This window comes from Sciurus vulgaris, assembly GCF_902686455.1.
Source record: "Sciurus vulgaris genome assembly, chromosome: 10".
Classification (NCBI taxonomy): Eukaryota; Metazoa; Chordata; class Mammalia; order Rodentia; family Sciuridae; genus Sciurus; species Sciurus vulgaris.
The window spans coordinates 79,523,864-79,542,804 of NC_136470.1; the positions used below are offsets into that span (position 1 = coordinate 79,523,864).

The window sequence follows — 18,941 nt, forward strand, 5'->3', positions numbered from 1 at the left end:
GCATTGTCCCCATATTCATTGTAATGGAAAGATTAATTAGTTTCATCCCAAGTCTCTCAGTCAGTTAGCTCTTCATAATTCTGTATTAGAGAAATCTTACTAGGTTAAACACTATTTTAAGAAATTAAAATCATAAAATTGTTTTGTTTCTTAGTTACTTTGTTGGGATGTGTGGTGATGGTGCCAATGATTGTGGTGTAAGTATAGTTTTTGTGATTTACTTTTGTAGTTCTTGCTCTTGCCTGAATTACATTCATAAAACTTACCAGTTTTCTTGAAATCACTAGGCTTTGAAGAGGGCACATGGAGGCATTTCCTTATCAGAGCTTGAGGCTTCGGTGGCATCTCCATTTACCTCTAAAACTCCTAGTATTTCTTGTGTGCCAAACCTTATAAGGTAATACAAACTGAAATTTTTCCTATCTTGTACTAATAATAAAAAAGGGCAGATTATCATTAGAAGTGACATCAATTTGTTTAAATAATAGCACATTTGATCTGTAATTGATTAGTAACAGATTGCTACTAGTCATTTCTTCCAGTTCTCCTTTGGCTTAGTTTTTTTGGTAGACAGGTGCTTTAATGTATCTGTTAAATGTTGTTCATCTGTCAAGATATACTTGTGTTTTTATTCACATTCGTTATGTGCAGTTATTCACATGCTGACATTTGCATTTCTCTTCACAGGGAAGGCCGTGCTGCTTTAATGACTTCCTTCTGTGTGTTTAAATTTATGGCATTGTACAGCATCATACAGTACTTCAGTGTTACTCTCCTGTATTCTGTGAGTACCAACAAAGTGCACAGAGTTGGGGCTTTATGTTAGGACACTTAAGATATTAGCCATCAGTACAGATTGGACAGCTTTGTTTTACTCTTCAGAATATTCCGTGGCATATTTTTACAGTTCATTATATGTTAATAGGAAAGGCCAGAATAAGGAAAGTTTTTTAGCTACAGTTTGCAGATCTGTGCCTTTGCAGAAAAAAGCATACATAATGATGTCCATAGGTATCAGAGTTTATAATCCAATTGATGTTACTGTAGTTGTTTCTCCTAATGAACATTGGTGATATCCCAGGGAATTAGTGTGAGTTATATCCCCTTTTACCATTTGTAGAAGGTCTCCTAAAAGATGGTATTACATATTAAGAAAGTTTCAAGATACCAACTTCCAAGTGTATTGAATAATTTAAAGTTTATTTTTTGCATACCCCCCTCCAAAAAAAATCTTTTAAAGATTTTTATTGAAATAATTTTAAGAGATGCTTTTTATACTAATATCTTAAAGCAAATGTTTTATTAATATATTAGATTAACTTCAAAGGCAGATATATTTGAATTTTTAAGCAGGTCCTTTTGAGGTTATCATAATGGGAGGAAAACAGTTTGTGACTCACCTGGGAATAATACTGTAAAAATAGTTCTTGAAAAGTAACTATGTTTTAAAATTACTTCTGTAGATCTTAAGTAACCTAGGAGACTTCCAGTTTCTCTTCATTGATCTGGCAATCATTTTGGTAGTGGTATTCACAAGTGAGTATTTTGCTTTGTTACTGGTTTCATAGTATATGAAATTCTGATGTACTTCATTAATCTTTGGTAAATTTACATCAACAACTACAACAGCTCACATCTCTCCAAATTCCCTGTAAATGTGTTCTTTATTACTAGTTGTTTATATGTGAACAGTTTAGTGTATATTACCTAAAAGTAAGTATAGTTATGAATACAGATCAGGAAATTTAACATTGATAGTAATATTATCTAGTCTAAACTCCATATTTAAATTTTGTCACTTATTCCAATAAGGTCCATTTATACCTATTTTCTCACTTAGATTAGAACCCAGATATAATCCAGGCCCCCAAATTTCATTTATTTATTATGTCTTTTTAATCTTTAATCCAGAATTATCCCTCAGCCTTTTTTGACATGTATGAATATGGGTTTGTCTGATTTATACTCATTAGATCAGGCTGTGGATTTTTGGAGGGAATACAAGAAGTGATGCTATGTCTTAAATGCGTCATATAAGGAGACACAGGATGTTAGTAGGTTATAGTATGGGCAATGCAAACATCACAATAAATAATGATGGTAATGAGGTATGGTCCATTGAATCAAATAAAAATTCACAATTCCATCTTTGCTATAAGTAAATAAATATTTGGGAGATAAGGGAAAGCTCTTGTTTAAGGAAAATGCTGATTAATAGAAGGAATATTAGACTTGGACCATAGTGAGACCCTGTTCGTATTGATATGTTAAGCAGATAATTATTATGGGGAGCTGTTTTGTCCCCTGTAGGATGCATAACAGCATTTTTGCTTCTCTTTCCACTAGTTGCTAGTAACCCTTTCCACGTATGACAACCAAAAATATCTCCAGGCATTACCAGATCTTCACTGGAGGTGTAAAATCACCTCTGATTAAGAACCACTGAGTTAGACAAAAGGCTGTAGATCTTAAGTAACCTAGGAGACTTCTACTTTAGTAGATGATAAAACTAGTAAATGAAAGAGGATAAGGACTTTGACAGTCTCAATATAACTTTTCACAAGTTATTAATTAAAAAAAGAAAAATAGAAACTCCACAGCGAAAAACTAGGTGGATGCTACCTTAATAGGTTTTCAAAGTCTCTTTGAATGTTACTGTTAATGTTTATATTGCTTTAAACCTTTATGAGTTTTATTTGTTTGGCAATACTAGGGATTGAATGCAGGGGGATTATTGGACTGAGTTACATACTTGGCCCTTTAATTTTAAAATTTCGAGACAGGGATCTGGTTGCCCAGGCTGGCCTTGAATTTTTCCATCCTATTCCCTCAGCCTCCAGAGTTGCTGGGATTACAGGCACATGTCACCACATCTTTGTTAATATTTTCTCCAGAGGAAGAATGTTATTTTAGTTGTAGTTTTGCAATTAAATGTTCAGAAAATAATGAACTCTTACTTAGGTATGTTAAGATGGTGACTAATTTTGTAGTTTTTGTACTTGTAGCTTTTTTTTTTTTTTTAACTAGTATTTTTTTCTGAATTTCTGTAGAAATATGTAAATTGCTCCTCATGCATTTTTTGCAAAAACCTGAAATTGTTTGCCTTGTAAGATTATTTAAATATATATTGACATCTGGCTTGGTTTTTGGAAATCTTTCCTATTAAAGAATTTTAGAGAAAAACAAATTTAAAGGTTTCCAAATGAAGCCATGCATGGTGGCCATGCCTGCAATCCCAGTGACTCTGGAGTACTGCAAGTTCAGGGCCAACCTCAGCAGCTTATGGAGACCCTGTCTCAAACTGAAAATAAAAAGAATTGGAGATGTAACTCAGTGGTGAAGCACTTAATTACCAGTAGCATAAAAAAAAAAAAAAAAAAAATCCAGATGAATTTCACTATGTCTTTCATAGTGACTAATTTAGGTACAACCTATTCTCTTTTTCTTTTCAATATAGTGAGCTTAAATTCTGCCTGGAAGGAACTTGTGGCACAAAGACCACCTTCAGGCCTTATATCTGGGGCCCTACTCTTCTCTGTTTTGTCTCAGATAATCATCTGCATTGGATTTCAATCTCTGGGTTTTTTTTGGGTTAAGCAGCAGCCTTGGTATGAAGTATGGCATCCATATTCAGAGTAAGTTGGTCAGTTCCTGTAAAAATCTGTGTAGTGTGTGCAATATGTATGCATATAAAAGTGAGTCCAGAAATGTATATAAAAGTTTCATGCAGCTTGATTTAAATGTATAATTTGGCTTATATTTGCCTTCATGGTCATGGTAACTCCAATCTGTAGGGAAGTGTCTTAGTCTGCTTTTTGTTGCTAATAACACAGTACCACAGACTAAATTGTAAAGAAAAGAATTTTTTGGCTCATGGTTCTGATTCAGGGTCTAAGAGCTATACCTGGTGGTGGGTCCTTGCTAGTTGTATCTGATCTGCAGTGTGGAACATCACATGCTGAAAGAGAGCTCAAGAGAGACATAGCCAAACTGGCTTTTGTTACAGGCCACTCTCAAGAGCCCATTAATTCATTAATCACATAGTAGATTAATCTATTTACAGGAACAGAGCCCTAATCTCTTCTTAAAGTTTCTCCTAGTCCCCACTTTTAGTATCTCATAATGGGGATTAAATTTCAGCATGAGCTTTAAGGGGACGAGTCATATTCAAACTACAACAATGTATTCAGGCAAAGTCCTGGGATCTTAGATCAGTTGCTTAATTTGCTAATGAACTTTGATTTTCTTATCTGTACAATGAGAAAGTTAAAGTTGATCTGTAGTGTTTCTTCTAAAACCAGAATGTTTGTGCTTCTTTTATAACCCTGGATTAGGAAATGGCATTCTAGAACATTTTTAAAAAATGATATTATGTGCTTCTATGCTTATTTTTTGGAATACTATACATTTCACAAATTGTGAAAATGTTATTTCTTTAATGAAACATCAATAACTTTGTCAGATTAAATTTTTGGATGTAAATACTTTTTAACGTTTTCTTGAATGAGTGAGATTGTCATTTAAAAAATTAGAAAAATTTAAAAATTTAATGTTTTATTATATGTGTATACAAACACTGTCCACTGTTGAATTGTCTTGAGTCTCTCTCTGGAGTTAATTTGTAACTGATTAATGTTTTGTTACCACCTAACTCTGTATATTTAGTTAATGTTTTAGTCATGGATAGGGACTTCTCAGTTATTTCTGTGTATGCCCGACAGTGCTACTCACCTAGAAATAGAAGTGAGAGTGAGCTATAGCTAGAGAATATTGAAGGCCATTTTGTCTCCAGTGTTTTGTTAGACACTTAATGCAAGTCTTCTTATCTTAGTCCTCACAGTTAACTCTCTTAGAACAAACAGGTAGTACCCGCAGGTGAGGCAGTTGACTCTCAGATTAAATAATATACCTCAATAGTTGCTAAATAATGGCAGAACTAAAGTCAAGCCCTTGTTGCTTATTAAATTTTTTTATTTGATATCAGATTTTTAACTGATTGTAATGTCTGGTAAGAGCGAAAACCCTCATTATTGTCTACCTGTTGTATATATCTTACATTGATATTGTTACATCTTTTGCTATAAACAGCACCTTATTTCTATTGTTATGGTGATGATTCAAAGCATCTGGGGTAAAATTGATTTCTTTGGGGAAGTAGGTGTTGTGTTTACTAACGCAAAATTTTTTGTGTGTGTTCCAGTGCTTGTAATACAACAAGAAACCCACATTGGAATTCTTCACACATATACAATGAAACTGAACCTGATTCACGCAATATACAAAATTATGAAAATACCACGGTGTTTTTTATCTCCAGTTTTCAGTACCTCATAGTGGCAGTTGCCTTTTCAAAAGGAAAACCCTTCAGGCAACCTTGCTACAAGAATTGTAAGTTTGACTTTTATTGTGATTTTCACTATGCTTCTCTCCTTTAAAATATTGAAGGGTTGTTTGTTTGTTTGTTTGTTTTGTCTTTCCAAAGTTCAAATTGATCTTCACAGATGGAAAGAACCTAGTGATTTAAATGCTTACTGTCTTGTTTTATCTTCTTGAGAGTTGCCACACTAAGTTTAAAAAAAATTAAAACCACCAGTGTTAAGCATTTCTGGTATTCATATCCTGTTACCATTGGCTCTTATATTTCTGTAACCCATTGCAGAGAAAGTTAGAATTGCAAGGAGTGTCAGAAGGTCCTCAAGGGGTAGTATGAGTGTTATAGTTCCTTCTGGGTGGTATGTGCATCACCAACTTTTTATTTTCCCTGACACTGATATGGTCATTGTTCACCTCTGGAATTCTTCATTTTTGTCACCTTTGTATGCTACTGCAGAAAGAGTCAGTAAAATGGAGGTTTGTACCTACATGGACTTGTCTGCCTATGGCAATAGCCCATACCATTTTAAATGACCAGAGTTAGAGTTAATGGACAGAGATCACTAATTATGTAATTGCAGTCTTTAAAAATTGAGAACATACTTATTTTAATGTATAGAACAACATTCAGACTTTTGCAGTGTGTTGGAGTGAATAGCAGTTTTTTGTTTGTTCTGCTGTTGTTAGTTGTGAAGAGATGTCAGTGTTCTGCCAGCTTACAGATTTTGGTATGTCATGGGAATAATAACTATCAGAATCTTTTAAGTTGACAAAGCATTTTCACATACATTATTTTATTTCTTTTTTACTTCTACTCTTTGTGGTTTGTAGGGCAAGTTTTATTTTATATTTTGGGCAGATAAGATTGAAATTGTTTTTACTGGTAATTTTTTATTTCGGAACTGATGTTTCTTATTTAAAAGTAACTAAAATTATATTATTGTATTTGTTATATGGAGTACTAGTAACTATGTTACTGAGAACCATGTAAGAGCCATATCATAGGACAAACTGTCAGAAAAAAGCTTTTATTAGTACTTCTAAGAGGACTTCATAACTAAAATTAATTTATTATAAGATGAGCTTAATATTAAATCTGCTTTATTTATAGTTCAGTATTTTTAAATTTCAAGGAACTTCTAAGCATGTCAAGGGTAGCTGAAAACATCTACAAAAGAACAATGCTTTTTTTCTTCATCAATATAAAGAAAACTGATACTCTGACTGCTTTGTAAGTAAGATGACCCTATCAGGAATGTCAGTTGTAGGGATCTAAATAAATCTACTCTATCCATACATATTTTTTGAAAAAAAGAGCTAGAAATAGAGAATATTAGTCACCTTTTTTCTTTCTTTCTTTCTTTTTCCTCTTTTATTGCAACCCAGGGCCTTGAGCCTGCACTTAACCCCTGAGTTTCAGAGCTGTACCTCCAGCCCTAAGTTGCCTGTTTTTAAAATGTGTCTTTTATGTGACTTGGAAAACTTCAAAGAATTAAACACTTCAGGAGTTTTGTATGCGTATATAATTTCTAATTGCATAGATGATACTTTTTTGTTGACCAGTGGACTAATTTTGAAGTGTATTAAAAATTCCATATTAGTTTTTTTTTTTCCTTTTTTTTTTTTTGTAGTGCTGGAGATTGAACCCAAGATCTTGTGCTTGCAAGGCAAGCACTCTACCTACTGAACTATCTCCCCAGCTCCCAAAATTCCATTTTAGGAAATATAATCATAAAACCATTGTCTTTAATATAAGAAGTTTTTGTAATGGTGTACTTCTGAGAGTGAATAAGGAGAAGTATATCCTATTATAAAACATGGTGTCTGGAAAATAAAAATGGAACTATACAGTTGACTGTATGTTTTTGCTAATTTTCACCTCCAGTCTCTTTGTCATTGAAGTGCATTGCTATTGGAGTTCATTGTAACAGTTCTTTGCTAGTGTCTTTTGGTTCATGTTCTTTATATCTAAGCAGTATAATACACTTACATTTATTTTTAAATTTTTTAAAAAAATGAATCCCCATCTTAGGTGTCTAAGGGAGTCTGCCCTAAGCCCTTCCCATCTTTCTGGTTCAGTTTCATTTCGGATAAAACCTGTAGTTGAAATTTGTTTTCAATTTTATCTTAGCGCAGTTACGTTTTCTATTGTTTGTGCTTTTATTGCACGAGCTGCAAATGATAAACACACTTAATTCTTTCACTCCAACTTAGGTATAATTTCTGAGGACTTGCTTTAATTTTTGCTAGTTCCTTGCTTGGTCTCTACAGTTTGCTGCTTGTCAAATTCAGTCCCTTTCTCTGTCTCAAAGATGTTTTTACTAAACCGCTACTGTCTCTTCTGTAAAGTGCCTATGTATCTTTTTCCTGTTCATTTGCATGTCTTAATTGATAGAAACAATTCAAATACCTTATATGCCCTACAGAGTAAGATGGGTTTTCAAAGACAAGTAACTGCATAAAGGAATAGGGAATAGCAATAAAGACTTGATGTCTGGGGATAGGTCAGAAGGGCCAAGTTATTTGAGGAAGGAATGGGAAGAAATCAGAGGTAGGTAGAAAGTTGTGTATCAGGGATGAATATTATATGTGTATTTATATAAGATTTTATTTCTGAATTACTGAGGGGAATATGAAGGAAATCTGTATGGTCCATATTTTGGTACCATATTCCCTCAAAAGAACCTGGTAACTTTTAACAACAAATCGGTATTGCATTATCTGGGACATATTTAATAACTTGAATTTACATATTACTTTACATTTTTGAGTACTTAAACATTTATTCTTTCTTATGGGATCTTCATCTTACCCCATTTTGTAGGTAAAATAATTTGTCTTTTTCTGGTTCATTTAGCTTTGTTTATAAATCGATCAAACAATCTAAATCTTTAATTTGGAGATACTTTTCTTGACTTTTAATCACTACTAACACAGTTTGTTTTGATAGCTATCTTCTGGTGAAGACACTGGATTAGTAACTGATCACCGACAATGCCAGGAAAACTTGGGAGCTATGGACATTCATACCTATCCAAATTGAATGCTCATTTTTTTCATTTTTGATTGAAATTCTTACTAACTTTTTAAATTTTGTATAGTTATATAAAACTGCCAACAATACTCTTCACCTGTCACATAATATCTTTTCTGAGCGGTGTCTCTTTTTTTCTCCAGGCTAAATAAAGATAGACACAATTATTTATTTTCCCTTCCACATGGAAATCTTGGCAGATTTTTAGGAGCAGATGCAAGGCCTGGCTCTGGGAGTGGAGAGGAATTTTTGAGAAGTATTCTTTAGATAGATGTAAAGAATTTCTAAGCCTGAGAAATTTTCTTTTTCTAATTAACATGCATGTGTTGGGAGTCAGATTACAAATCCAGTTTGACTATTGTTTTCAAATAGTAGTAGAATTTGAAAAATAATATGGGTTTTTTTTTATTTAAATGAAACTGTCTTCATGTTTTTCTGGCATTTGTTTTCTGGTCATGACTTTCAGTTCTTTTCTCATTTTATCCTTTTTTATATGTGAACTTTCAACCAGCACGTTCAGAATACTTTAAATGACCATGTAAGTTTCAGTAACTATGATATATTACTTCACTTATGAAATGGAACATGACATTTCCTGATTGCAATTTTATAGACTTTTTTAGAAATAAAAAATTTAGAAAAAAGTGCTTTTTACCAAGCACGTGTCCCCAGTTTTTAAAATATCTCATTGGCCAGTGGCTCATAGTACGATAGTTTCCCTCTTTTGGCAAGGTTAGTGTAACTTTCAGCCTAAGTTGCTAGAAATATATATGCTAAACACATCACATATACTTAGAGTATGGTTTCTATATAGCATAGTTTCTATAGAACAATAAGAATTGACCTGTGGATTTGAACTGACATCATTTAAAAATAGCATTGAGACCCTTCATTTACAGTCACTATGAAGTACCCATTGAATACCCATTGATGTATTTGCCATTCCTACCTTCCATAGTAAAACCATAAGGTTAGCCTATATTTTTGAAAATAGTAGATCAACTCAGTCTCTGCTTTTTGGCTAACATTTCTGAAAAAATTTTTCATGAAAGTTAATGAAAACTGGGATTCATTTGCCAGAGATAAGCACAAATTCAACTTAGAATGCCTTTAAGATTATGGTGTACCTAATGCTGAAAATGTCATTCCTCATTTTTACAATCAGTAGTTGTTATTGAATACTAGTTTTAAATGATAATCTTGTTTTGACATACATAGTCTGGTCTCTTACTCATAAATTATATATACAGGTTTGATTATTGTTATAGATGTATCTCTGGGACATAGATGTCAATAATAATCTGAATTTTATTCTTAAAGTACCTTTTTTTTTGAAATATTATTAAAATTGAAGCTAATGAACTTAAATATGTATATCTTCTCATATACATGAACCTATCATTGGGAGCCTAGAACAATCTCTCCCATTGTAGGAAATAATAGGAGCACATACTTTATATATTTCATCATCTTAAGGAGACGTATCCAACCAGATTTAGAAATGACAGTATACTACTTGTTGGATTCCTTTTTATTTAAATGAACTTCCTAATTTGTTTTACTTTCTTTTCCAGATCTTTTTGTTATATCTGTGATTATTTTGTATGTTTTCATATTATTCATCATGTTGCATCCAGTTGCTTCTATTGACCAGGTTCTTCAGGTAAGGCTTAAGCACATCACTTATTACTTGTCTCGTGGTTGACAGTAACTGGTGTAATTGAAAGTGTCACTTAAATATTACATGGAATTTAAATAACTGAATGAAACTTTTGGATATTTGCTGGAAGGCCTTAAGATCTGTCCCCCTCCTCTGCTTTCCTAGTTACCAAGAAAGAGACTAAACTGTCTCCATTTCTTTTTTCCTCTTTTCTAAGATATAATTAGAGTGACCTAAAGATACTGCAAAACAAATAAAGAACATAATTGAAGTAGCAGGTTTGATTGACAATACATGTTCAGTCTGCTTCTGGTTCCATTTCCCTTTGTCAGACAAATGTTCCTTGATCTTTAAAGACAAAAAAGCCTTGATCCCAATATTTTCTTACTTTTCCATCCTTAATACTATTTTCTGAGTGATGTACATATGTTCTCTCTTGTTTGCTGGTCATTTAGTTCTTTTAAAAACTTTATGAATGATGACATGCTTCTTTATAGAAGAGAAAACACACATTGATTTAAGTTGTAAAGCATCATAAAAAGTTAGTAAATAAAATAAAACCATCATCCAGCCTAAAAATAGGTAATGTCACCAAAGATGTTTGTGTACTTTTCTTCAAATACCCTGAGGGAACCTATATTCTACTTTTTTCTCCTTATTCTCCTATTTTTCATTGTGTACTTACTATACATGTATGTGGTCATAAACATAGCTTTGCTTGCTTTCAATTTCATGAAAATATTTTGCTTATTGTATTTTTGTGACTTTCCTCCATAAATATTGTTTCTAAGATTGACCCTATTTATAAATGTATTTCATTTTCACTATATAGTGGTCCATTGTAGGATACTGCGATTCACTTTTCCTTTCTCCGTAGACAAAGAGTTGGGTTGTTTTAGTCTTCTTTTATTAACAGTACTGCTGTCTCTCTTAGTGTATTAAGGTAAGTAATGATGCAGCAACGAGCTGGTACAAGCAACAAGGGAATGGTACAGTGCTGTAGAGAATTTAAGACAGTAATAAAACCCACTAAAAGTCTATCTACGTTTAAATCTTACCATGCGCTGATAATTCCAAATAATGTCAGTGATATACACTTTTTCCACTGCTACCTATCCTAGCCCTACAATATCACTAGAGACAAAGAGATTCTTTGGTGAATTCTAGTATAATTTGAGTGCCTACTCTTCCACCTTCTAAGGTGTGCCAAGTTGCTCTCCAAAATGATTGGATCAATTTATACTTCTATGATGTGTGAGATCCTGTTGTTCCACATCATTGCCAACTAATTAATCTGTCTTCTACCCCTGCCAGTCTACAGAGTTTTCCCTTACCAAGGCCATTAACAACCTTCTTACTGGCTAAGTCTAATGGACTTGTGCCCTTAACATCCCCCAACTCCAGTGTCACTGAACTCCCCAGCACTGATGTCCTATGTAACCATGTCATTATTCTTGAGGCATTTGTCCCTTGAAATTTGTGATGCTCTATTCCCTTCTGGCCCTTTCATGCCTCTGTGGCTCCTTATTCTGAGTTTCCATTTTGGTTCTACCCCTCCTTCTATTCCTTAAACATAATGGTCTTCACCTTTGTGATTTTATGGTTCTTTTCACTCTAAATTCTCTCAGTCTCACTGGTAGTCATAGCTTCACCCATAGTTGCCATCTGTATGTTATAGACTCCCTGTTTTTTGTCGTTGTTTTTTTTTTATTTTTTTTATTTATTTTTTTATTGTGGTTGAACCCAGAGATGCCCTACCACTGAGCCACATCCTCCAGGCTTTTTTTTACTTTTTATCTTGAGGCATTTTTTAAAAATTTATAGAGTCAGGGTCTCACTAAGTTGCCAAGGCTGGCCTTTAGCTTGAGATTCTCCTGCCTCTGCCTCCTGAGCTGCTGGGACTACAGGTGTCCTCCACCACGCCTGGCAAGACTCCATGCCTTTATACCCCAAGCTTAGGTCTCACTTTTCAACTTTAGATCCACATAGACACTTATATATTGATTATTACTTACGTGCTTAATCCAGCAGTTCCCCAAATTCAACATTTTAAAAACTAAGCTGACTGTGTTCTTCTTCTTCCACGCTGCTTCTTTCTTTTTTCTTGGTATCATCATTTATCCAAGTTGGAAGTAAGTGTGTATGTGTCTGTCTGTCTGTCTGTCTATGCTAGTCTTTTCCTGTTTTCGTAGCCAGTCAGTTGCTAGTTTCAGTTTCCTTCTTCTGAAAATAGCTCTGTCTTTACTCCAGTCCCATTTGCCACCACTCTAGTCTGAACTCTAGTCACTCTTACCTGGATCATTTTACCCGTCTCCTTCCCTCAGTCCCTTCTTAATGGAGCAGTATTTTTCTAAAGTGTAGCATCTAGCATAGTATATTGGGTATTCAATAATACGTTTTTGTTGACTAAAAGGTGGATATATTAAAAAGATTTTTTTGCTTTTATTTTTTTGGGCCTTAGAAATTAGTTAGTTTTTAGTCTGGTTCAGTAGTGTGTACCTGTAGTCCCAGCTACTCAGGAGGCTCAGGCAGTAGGATCACTTGAGCCTAGGAGTTCAAGAGTAGCTTGAGCAATTTAGCAAAACACAAACATACACACACTGTCCCTACATAAAGAAACCACAAATAGAAATGAATTGCATTTCAAAGCAAGAACTTCATTATATTTCTTCAATTGATTAGTAGAATTCTTTTATGAATTTTATTTACAGTAATATGAGATTTGACCATTTCATTATAAGATTAGTGTTTGCCTCAGTGGTAGAAGACAGGTTTTTATTTTAAAAATAAGGACTAGGTAGAAGTTTGTTATCTGGTAGAGCCTGGGCTTTCGAGTTTGAGTGAATAGGATTTGATGCCAAGTTCATCCACTTGGTATTATTATTAACCTTGAATTATTTAAAATATTAGCATCTGAAAGATATAGTAAAAACTTTGTGCCATTCATTGTTGAGGGTTAAGTAGTGGAAAATGTGTATATAGGTGTTTGGTATATAATAGAAATTCAGTAAATGCAGAAATTATGATATAATGTCAACTAGATACAACAACTTTAAAATTTTTTGTCTTACAGATAGTGTGTGTACCATATCAGTGGCGTATAACTATGCTCATCATTGTTCTTGTCAATGCCCTTGTGTCTATCATGGTGGAGGTAAGCACTTCAGATAGTGAAATGGCTATCTTGTTGGTTTACATTCTTTGGTGGTTTAATGGTAAGTGGGGGAAATAGTACAGGTAACATTTTAGAAGCCCACAGACTGAGTTTTAGCCTTTCATTTAGCCTTTTTTTCCCCCTGAACTTTTCCTTGAAAAATATGATAATAGTCATATTAAGAGATTTGACTTAGCTACACTCATGCAGATAGTGCATGAGAAACTATAAGCAGAACTGAATGTTGAATAGAAAACTGAATGTTGAGAGAAGTGGTGGCCAGGCAGCACTTGAACTATCCAGCAGCCATAGACTCAGAGTGGGCATATACTATCTTGTGTTCTATAATGTAAAGTAGAATGCCTCATTTAAGGATGAAAGTCAGTGAGGAGGTTCTCTGGGAAAGGTAGTGACTATTGTAATGAGTTTATTGAAAGTGAAAAATAATGACCATATGAACTTACCTAATTTCAGCATTGGTTATTGGTACTTCCTCCTTGGTATTTACTTTCAAGTGACCTCTAGAAGTCTTAAGTACTCTCTGATTCATTGTATATATTTTCTCTCCTATTATGATTGCCTTTAGGTCAGCATCTCTGAAAGGAGTTAGCAAGTTCTCACTTGCTGCTTATTAATAAACTTTGCTCTACCCTCAGAACTACAGTCAGAATTCACTCCCACCATAGCAATATAAGAAACAGAACAGGGAAATACAGTTGTGATCTTTAAGTTTAGGGGATAGGCTTTTGAATGAAAATTAAGATAATTTGTGGGGAAATGGGTATTTTAGGGATCGTAGTTCTAGACTTAGAAATTATGCTCAATTTTAGTTATTTAGCCAACAGATGACTTGGTATTAAATTTGAGATATGATTTGTGTAATGGATATCCTGGTTTAGTTTGCTTGATGGAATGTTTCTACTAAGGATGCTAGAAGGCATGTTTAAGAGAGTATCCAAAAAATATACCTTTTCTATAGTATATAATTTCATTTTTTCACTCAAATGTTGTTATTCTTACTGTCTAACGTATTATTTGTGTTGGATGTGAATTCATGCTTATATGTAGATATAGACAATAATATTAGATATTCAGTAAAAATAGCATTGTTAAGAAAAAGACTTCAAATTAATAAGCATTGTTTTAATATGGTTAAGTCCTGAGGTGTCACATAAAAAACACATTTTGTGGAAAACTTTTGTTCCATTTTATCAAGAATTTTATGGTTTGTATTTGTTACAAAGGTCCTTTATTCTTTATCCTTTTTTACTAGTGATGCAGCATTGTGTGAATGTTTTTAAAATGTGCATGTTAAAAAAGAATGACTTAGTCATTTTTAATTCTTAACTCACTGGAATATCTCTCAGAGCTTCTTCCTTGACATGGTCCTTTGGAAAGTTGTGTTCAATCGAGACAGACAAGGAGAATATCGCTTCACCACCACCACACAGCCACCACAGGTTGGAAATAGCAGTTACTATCAATTCTTCACGTATATCTTGGCTCTTCCAATGTGTACTCTGTGTTCTCAAGGGTATTCTGTGTATATCGCTTTAGTCTTTTCCCTTTGCCTGGCATTTCATTTTATTTCCTTTTCTCTCTTTCTCATTTTAATTATACAGAATAATGGGTTACATTGTGGCATTTTCATACATGCAAGTAACACTTGGATCATATTCTCCCCACCCCCATTCAGCATCTTAGGAAAAACATGATACTTTTCTTTCTGTGTCTGTCTTGTTTCACCTAACATTATGATCTTCAGTTATATCCATTTTCCTGCAAATGTCATGATTTCATTTTTGTAGCTGAATGATACTCCATTGCACACCTGTGTGCATATATATATGAAATATGTGCTCAGTGGAATATTATATATATATATATGTCACATGCACACACATACGTATCACATTTTCTTTGTCATTAATGGGCATCTATGTCAGTTCCATAACTTGGATATTGTGAATTGTTGGACATTTCAGAAAACTAATGGCAAAAAACATTTGTAATATGCTTTTCAGGGCTTTAGAAATTTCATTTGTCTCTTCTTTTCCAGTCCTAAGCCTCTGTGTGTAAAGGTCTTGTCCTCAAAGATATGAGTTAATTTTTCCATTTCTGTCTGCTTTACATTTTATGTTTAAATGAGTCCCACTGGAAGTTAAAAGAGATTCATAGAAACAAAGTTTTGAAATAAAAATCATACTACCTGGATCAGAGTCCAAAGGGCAAATTTTTGAGGAATCATTTCTGATTTCTTGTTAATCATTGCACCTTAGTTTTGTCTGGCTTTTTGGCTTTCCCCAACATGTGTGTCTTTTCATTCAGAAAACACTGTTCATTTTTATGCAAGCCATGGTTAGGACTTGTGGGGTCAGTGAAATAGCTTATTTAAAAGGTATCATAGCTCTGTGGCAAAAAGAAGAGAGAACCAGATAAATAAAACCCATTTCCTAGTGTCAGGGTGTAAAAAGTATAGCTCTTAATAGAAAATACAGATTAGACTTACTTTTCAAACTGCTGTCATTGAATCAGAGCTTTGTGAGCCAACCTTTTTGAGGCTAGAGAACTAGACAGTATAAAATCTCACCCCTTATTATCTTATATAGGTGAGTAGTGTGCTTCACAAATGTGAGTTGTGTCTTCACTCACCCTTGAGCAACAGGGAAATTTGCAGAGCTCAAGAGAACTCCCTTGCAGAGTTCAGGGGTCTCCCTGGACAAGAATTTTAACCTTCCAGTTTTGACTTTGGTCACTCATTGATTTTTAGCAACCTTTTACTTAAGTGGCAACTTGTTGAGCTGTATTTTGGCATTTAAGCAAGCTTGATATCCAGGAATAGTACCATAAGATTGCTGTATAAAAGGTCCTATAGAATACCATTTTCATTTTCTAGTGCTGTATGATGAATAGTGATAGTTCTGAAATGATGGGCATAAGTCTGTAGTCAGCATCAGTTAATTTTTCTCAAAGCACCGTAATACCCATTATCCCTGTAGTGGGTATGCCCAGAGCTGTACTTGGGGCTCAAGTACAGGGGCTAAATCTCTGTCCCTGTATGCTTTTCCTTTGTATTATTTCAGAGATTTATCTTTGGCTCATATTACTAGTATCCATGTGAAATATTTATTTTGGCAAAGTTTTTACTGGGATTTTAGGCACCATACCTGACTGCCCTCCTTATTTTTAAGTTTGTGTCTTATGTGAAGTTTTACCTCTAAAATGCTCAGGATTACTCCTAAGAGGACAAGAATTTTGGCATTTCAGTTCTGTAGTCATGATTAAGAAATTACTTTTTAAATTGGCTTTAGAAAAGAGTTCTTATAATTCTTAGCACAGAATGATATACTTTATGTTTGGACAGTTCTGTGTGTAATGTGATTTCACTGTTTATATTTGTGATCCATCAAGAGCTAATTAATCATATTAGTTTATGGTTCTCAGTAAGGGGTGATGTTCCCCCTGGGGAACATTCAGCAGTGTTTGGGGACATTTTTGTCACAATTGAGGGAGGGAGGGTGCTACTGGCATATCAAGTGAATATAAGCCAGGGTGCTGCTAAATAAATAGGATGGTGCACAAGACAGCCTTATCCAAGATGTCAGTAGTGCTGAGGTTGAAAAACCCTGCTGTGAGGTGAAAAGGAAAGTAAAGATGAGCATGACTAGCCACTCAGAAGACTTCTGTGATGCTGCAATTCTTCCATGTCATATAGGTGGGGTATCATTGAGTTGGGTTGAAAGTTTACAGAGCCATAAACCCCAAACTAGGGCTTCAGGCCTTAGGTGGTAAAACTGGGAAGTAAAGAACCTTACCTGGAAATCTCTAGTAACTGCATTTGAAATACCTGGGGATCTATAGGGCACTGTATAACACCTCCAAGATCCTCCCAGATTTATTTCTACCTGCATTTTATACATAAAGAAACCGTAGGCAACTTGCCAAGGTTATGCATCAATGAGTGATAGAGTTCAGAGTTTTAAGAGTAGTCCTTTTTCAACACTTTACCACGCTGCCTCACATACATCAGTTATGGAACCATAGAGATAAAAACTAATGTAAGAATCAAATGACAATATAAAGACAAACAATAGCTACTATTATACCTCCTTTGTGGTAGACATATCATAGCATTTTGTAAGCACTAATTGTTACAGCAGTCTTAAGAGACAGGAATATCTTTAGTGTAGTGCCTGTATTCCATTTTTGCCAGATGAAGATACAGTGTTAGAACTGGAATTCAAATTCAGATTAATCAGACCCAGGACCATCGTATTTTTTTACCACAAAGCCCCTATCCTTTAAAGACCAGATAAATTTAGAGGTGTTTTTTACTGGACATTTTCACCTGGCTCACTGATTATTCACACAGTTAACCACATTTAGTTATAGGAAGTAAAATTTTTACAATTTATTTTCTTTAGTGATTCTTATTGATGTGCAGTTGCCTCAGTAACTGTCTGTTGAATCAAATTGAAAACTAAATTGAATCATTTGCAAATAATTAAATCTAAAGCTATTATGTAGCTATATATTTTCCCTATAATGTTCTTTAGCAGTTCCAGGTATTCATACTTACTCTCTTACAAAAAAGTTTCTTGACATATCAGTGATTTTCAAGCAAGGGTATTGATTGGAAATGCCTTGGACTAATTGCAGGTCTTTGTTGTAGATATCCTTCATGTTTAGTTTTCCATAGTTTTACTCCTCTGTGCAGTCTGTTCACTTTAGAAGCATTTGTGCCTATGTATGTCTAATAAAACTGAGGCCACTTAATAGTAGATACAGAATTCGGATCATCCTGTCATGTAATTCAGTCCCACTGAGGCTAAGTGCCTGACTTGTTTTCTTTTTTGGTGAAAAATCCAAGTGTTAACTGTAGTCTTTAAACCACTTAGGATATTATTTGAACTATTTAGATAGGGTGCTAATTCTGATTATTTTGAAAATTGGTATGAAAGATTCTTATGAAAACCACAGTACCATTAGACCATCTTTCCCCCTTCAAGCATGGCTTTATATTGTATGTGCTACTTATAAAAACATTTCCTAAAGATTGCCAAGAGTAAACCGGCAGTTGAGTTCTAGAATGAACAGCTTGAAATGGTCTAAGAAGCAGGAGAATTGTAGCTATGTATCTTTGGGAAGTTCTTCATGTTTTCTCTGCCAGACTGTGGTGGTAGTACCCTCTTTTTTTTCTGTGAGTGAATAAAGCTGGTCACTTAACATTCCTTTCAGAAATAACAGATCCAGCTGATAAAGCTGCTATTTTCTCCTACTTCAGGGATTTGGGTACTGGATATTTTGGAGAGGCCTAAGTGTTGATTGTGAGCCTCTGCAGTGCTCTGCCTCATTGCCTTTGTGTTGTACCATGCTTGCCTTCCTCCTTGACAGCCTCTCTCCCCTGATTGATTCACATTCCAGCATGCCTGTGGCACCTTTTTTTCCCTTTTCCAGTGTTTGAGGATGTATGTGGTATGTTCATGTTTGTTATCTAACAAACCTTTGCTTGTATATATTGTGTTTTGTATGTATGATATTTGGGGGAGGATAAGGGTACAGAAATAATAAGTTTCTAATTATGGTGATGGAGAATCCTTGGTGTTCCTTGACTTGATCTGTAAAAAAAAAAAAAGACAAAACAAATGTACATTGTTTTTTTTGTGGTGCTGGGGATTGAACCCAGAGCCTTGGGCATGCTAAGCAAGCACTCTACCAAT

The 18,941-nt window shown here is 34.3% G+C and overlaps 1 protein-coding gene across 12 annotated transcripts in view; it reads left to right on the forward strand.

The window, feature by feature from the left end:
* ATP13A3 (ATPase 13A3) overlaps window positions 1-18,941 on the forward strand; it is an 85,077-nt gene that overhangs the window by 61,110 nt on the left and 5,026 nt on the right. For 10 of the 12 annotated variants that reach the window (XM_079156120.1, XM_079156116.1, XM_079156112.1 and 7 more), the window contains 9 exons: window positions 155-197; window positions 288-397; window positions 688-784; window positions 1,464-1,536; window positions 3,458-3,635; window positions 5,201-5,388; window positions 9,982-10,070; window positions 13,141-13,221; window positions 14,589-14,681. In XM_079156120.1, the coding sequence (XP_079012246.1) occupies window positions 155-197; window positions 288-397; window positions 688-784; window positions 1,464-1,536; window positions 3,458-3,635; window positions 5,201-5,388; window positions 9,982-10,070; window positions 13,141-13,221; window positions 14,589-14,681 (952 nt within the window). Of the gene's footprint in view, window positions 1-154; window positions 198-287; window positions 398-687; window positions 785-1,463; window positions 1,537-3,457; window positions 3,636-5,200; window positions 5,389-9,981; window positions 10,071-13,140; window positions 13,222-14,494; window positions 14,559-14,588; window positions 14,682-18,941 lie in introns of those variants that run through there. The other 2 variants (XM_079156122.1, XM_079156119.1) reach the window with 2 other exon arrangements.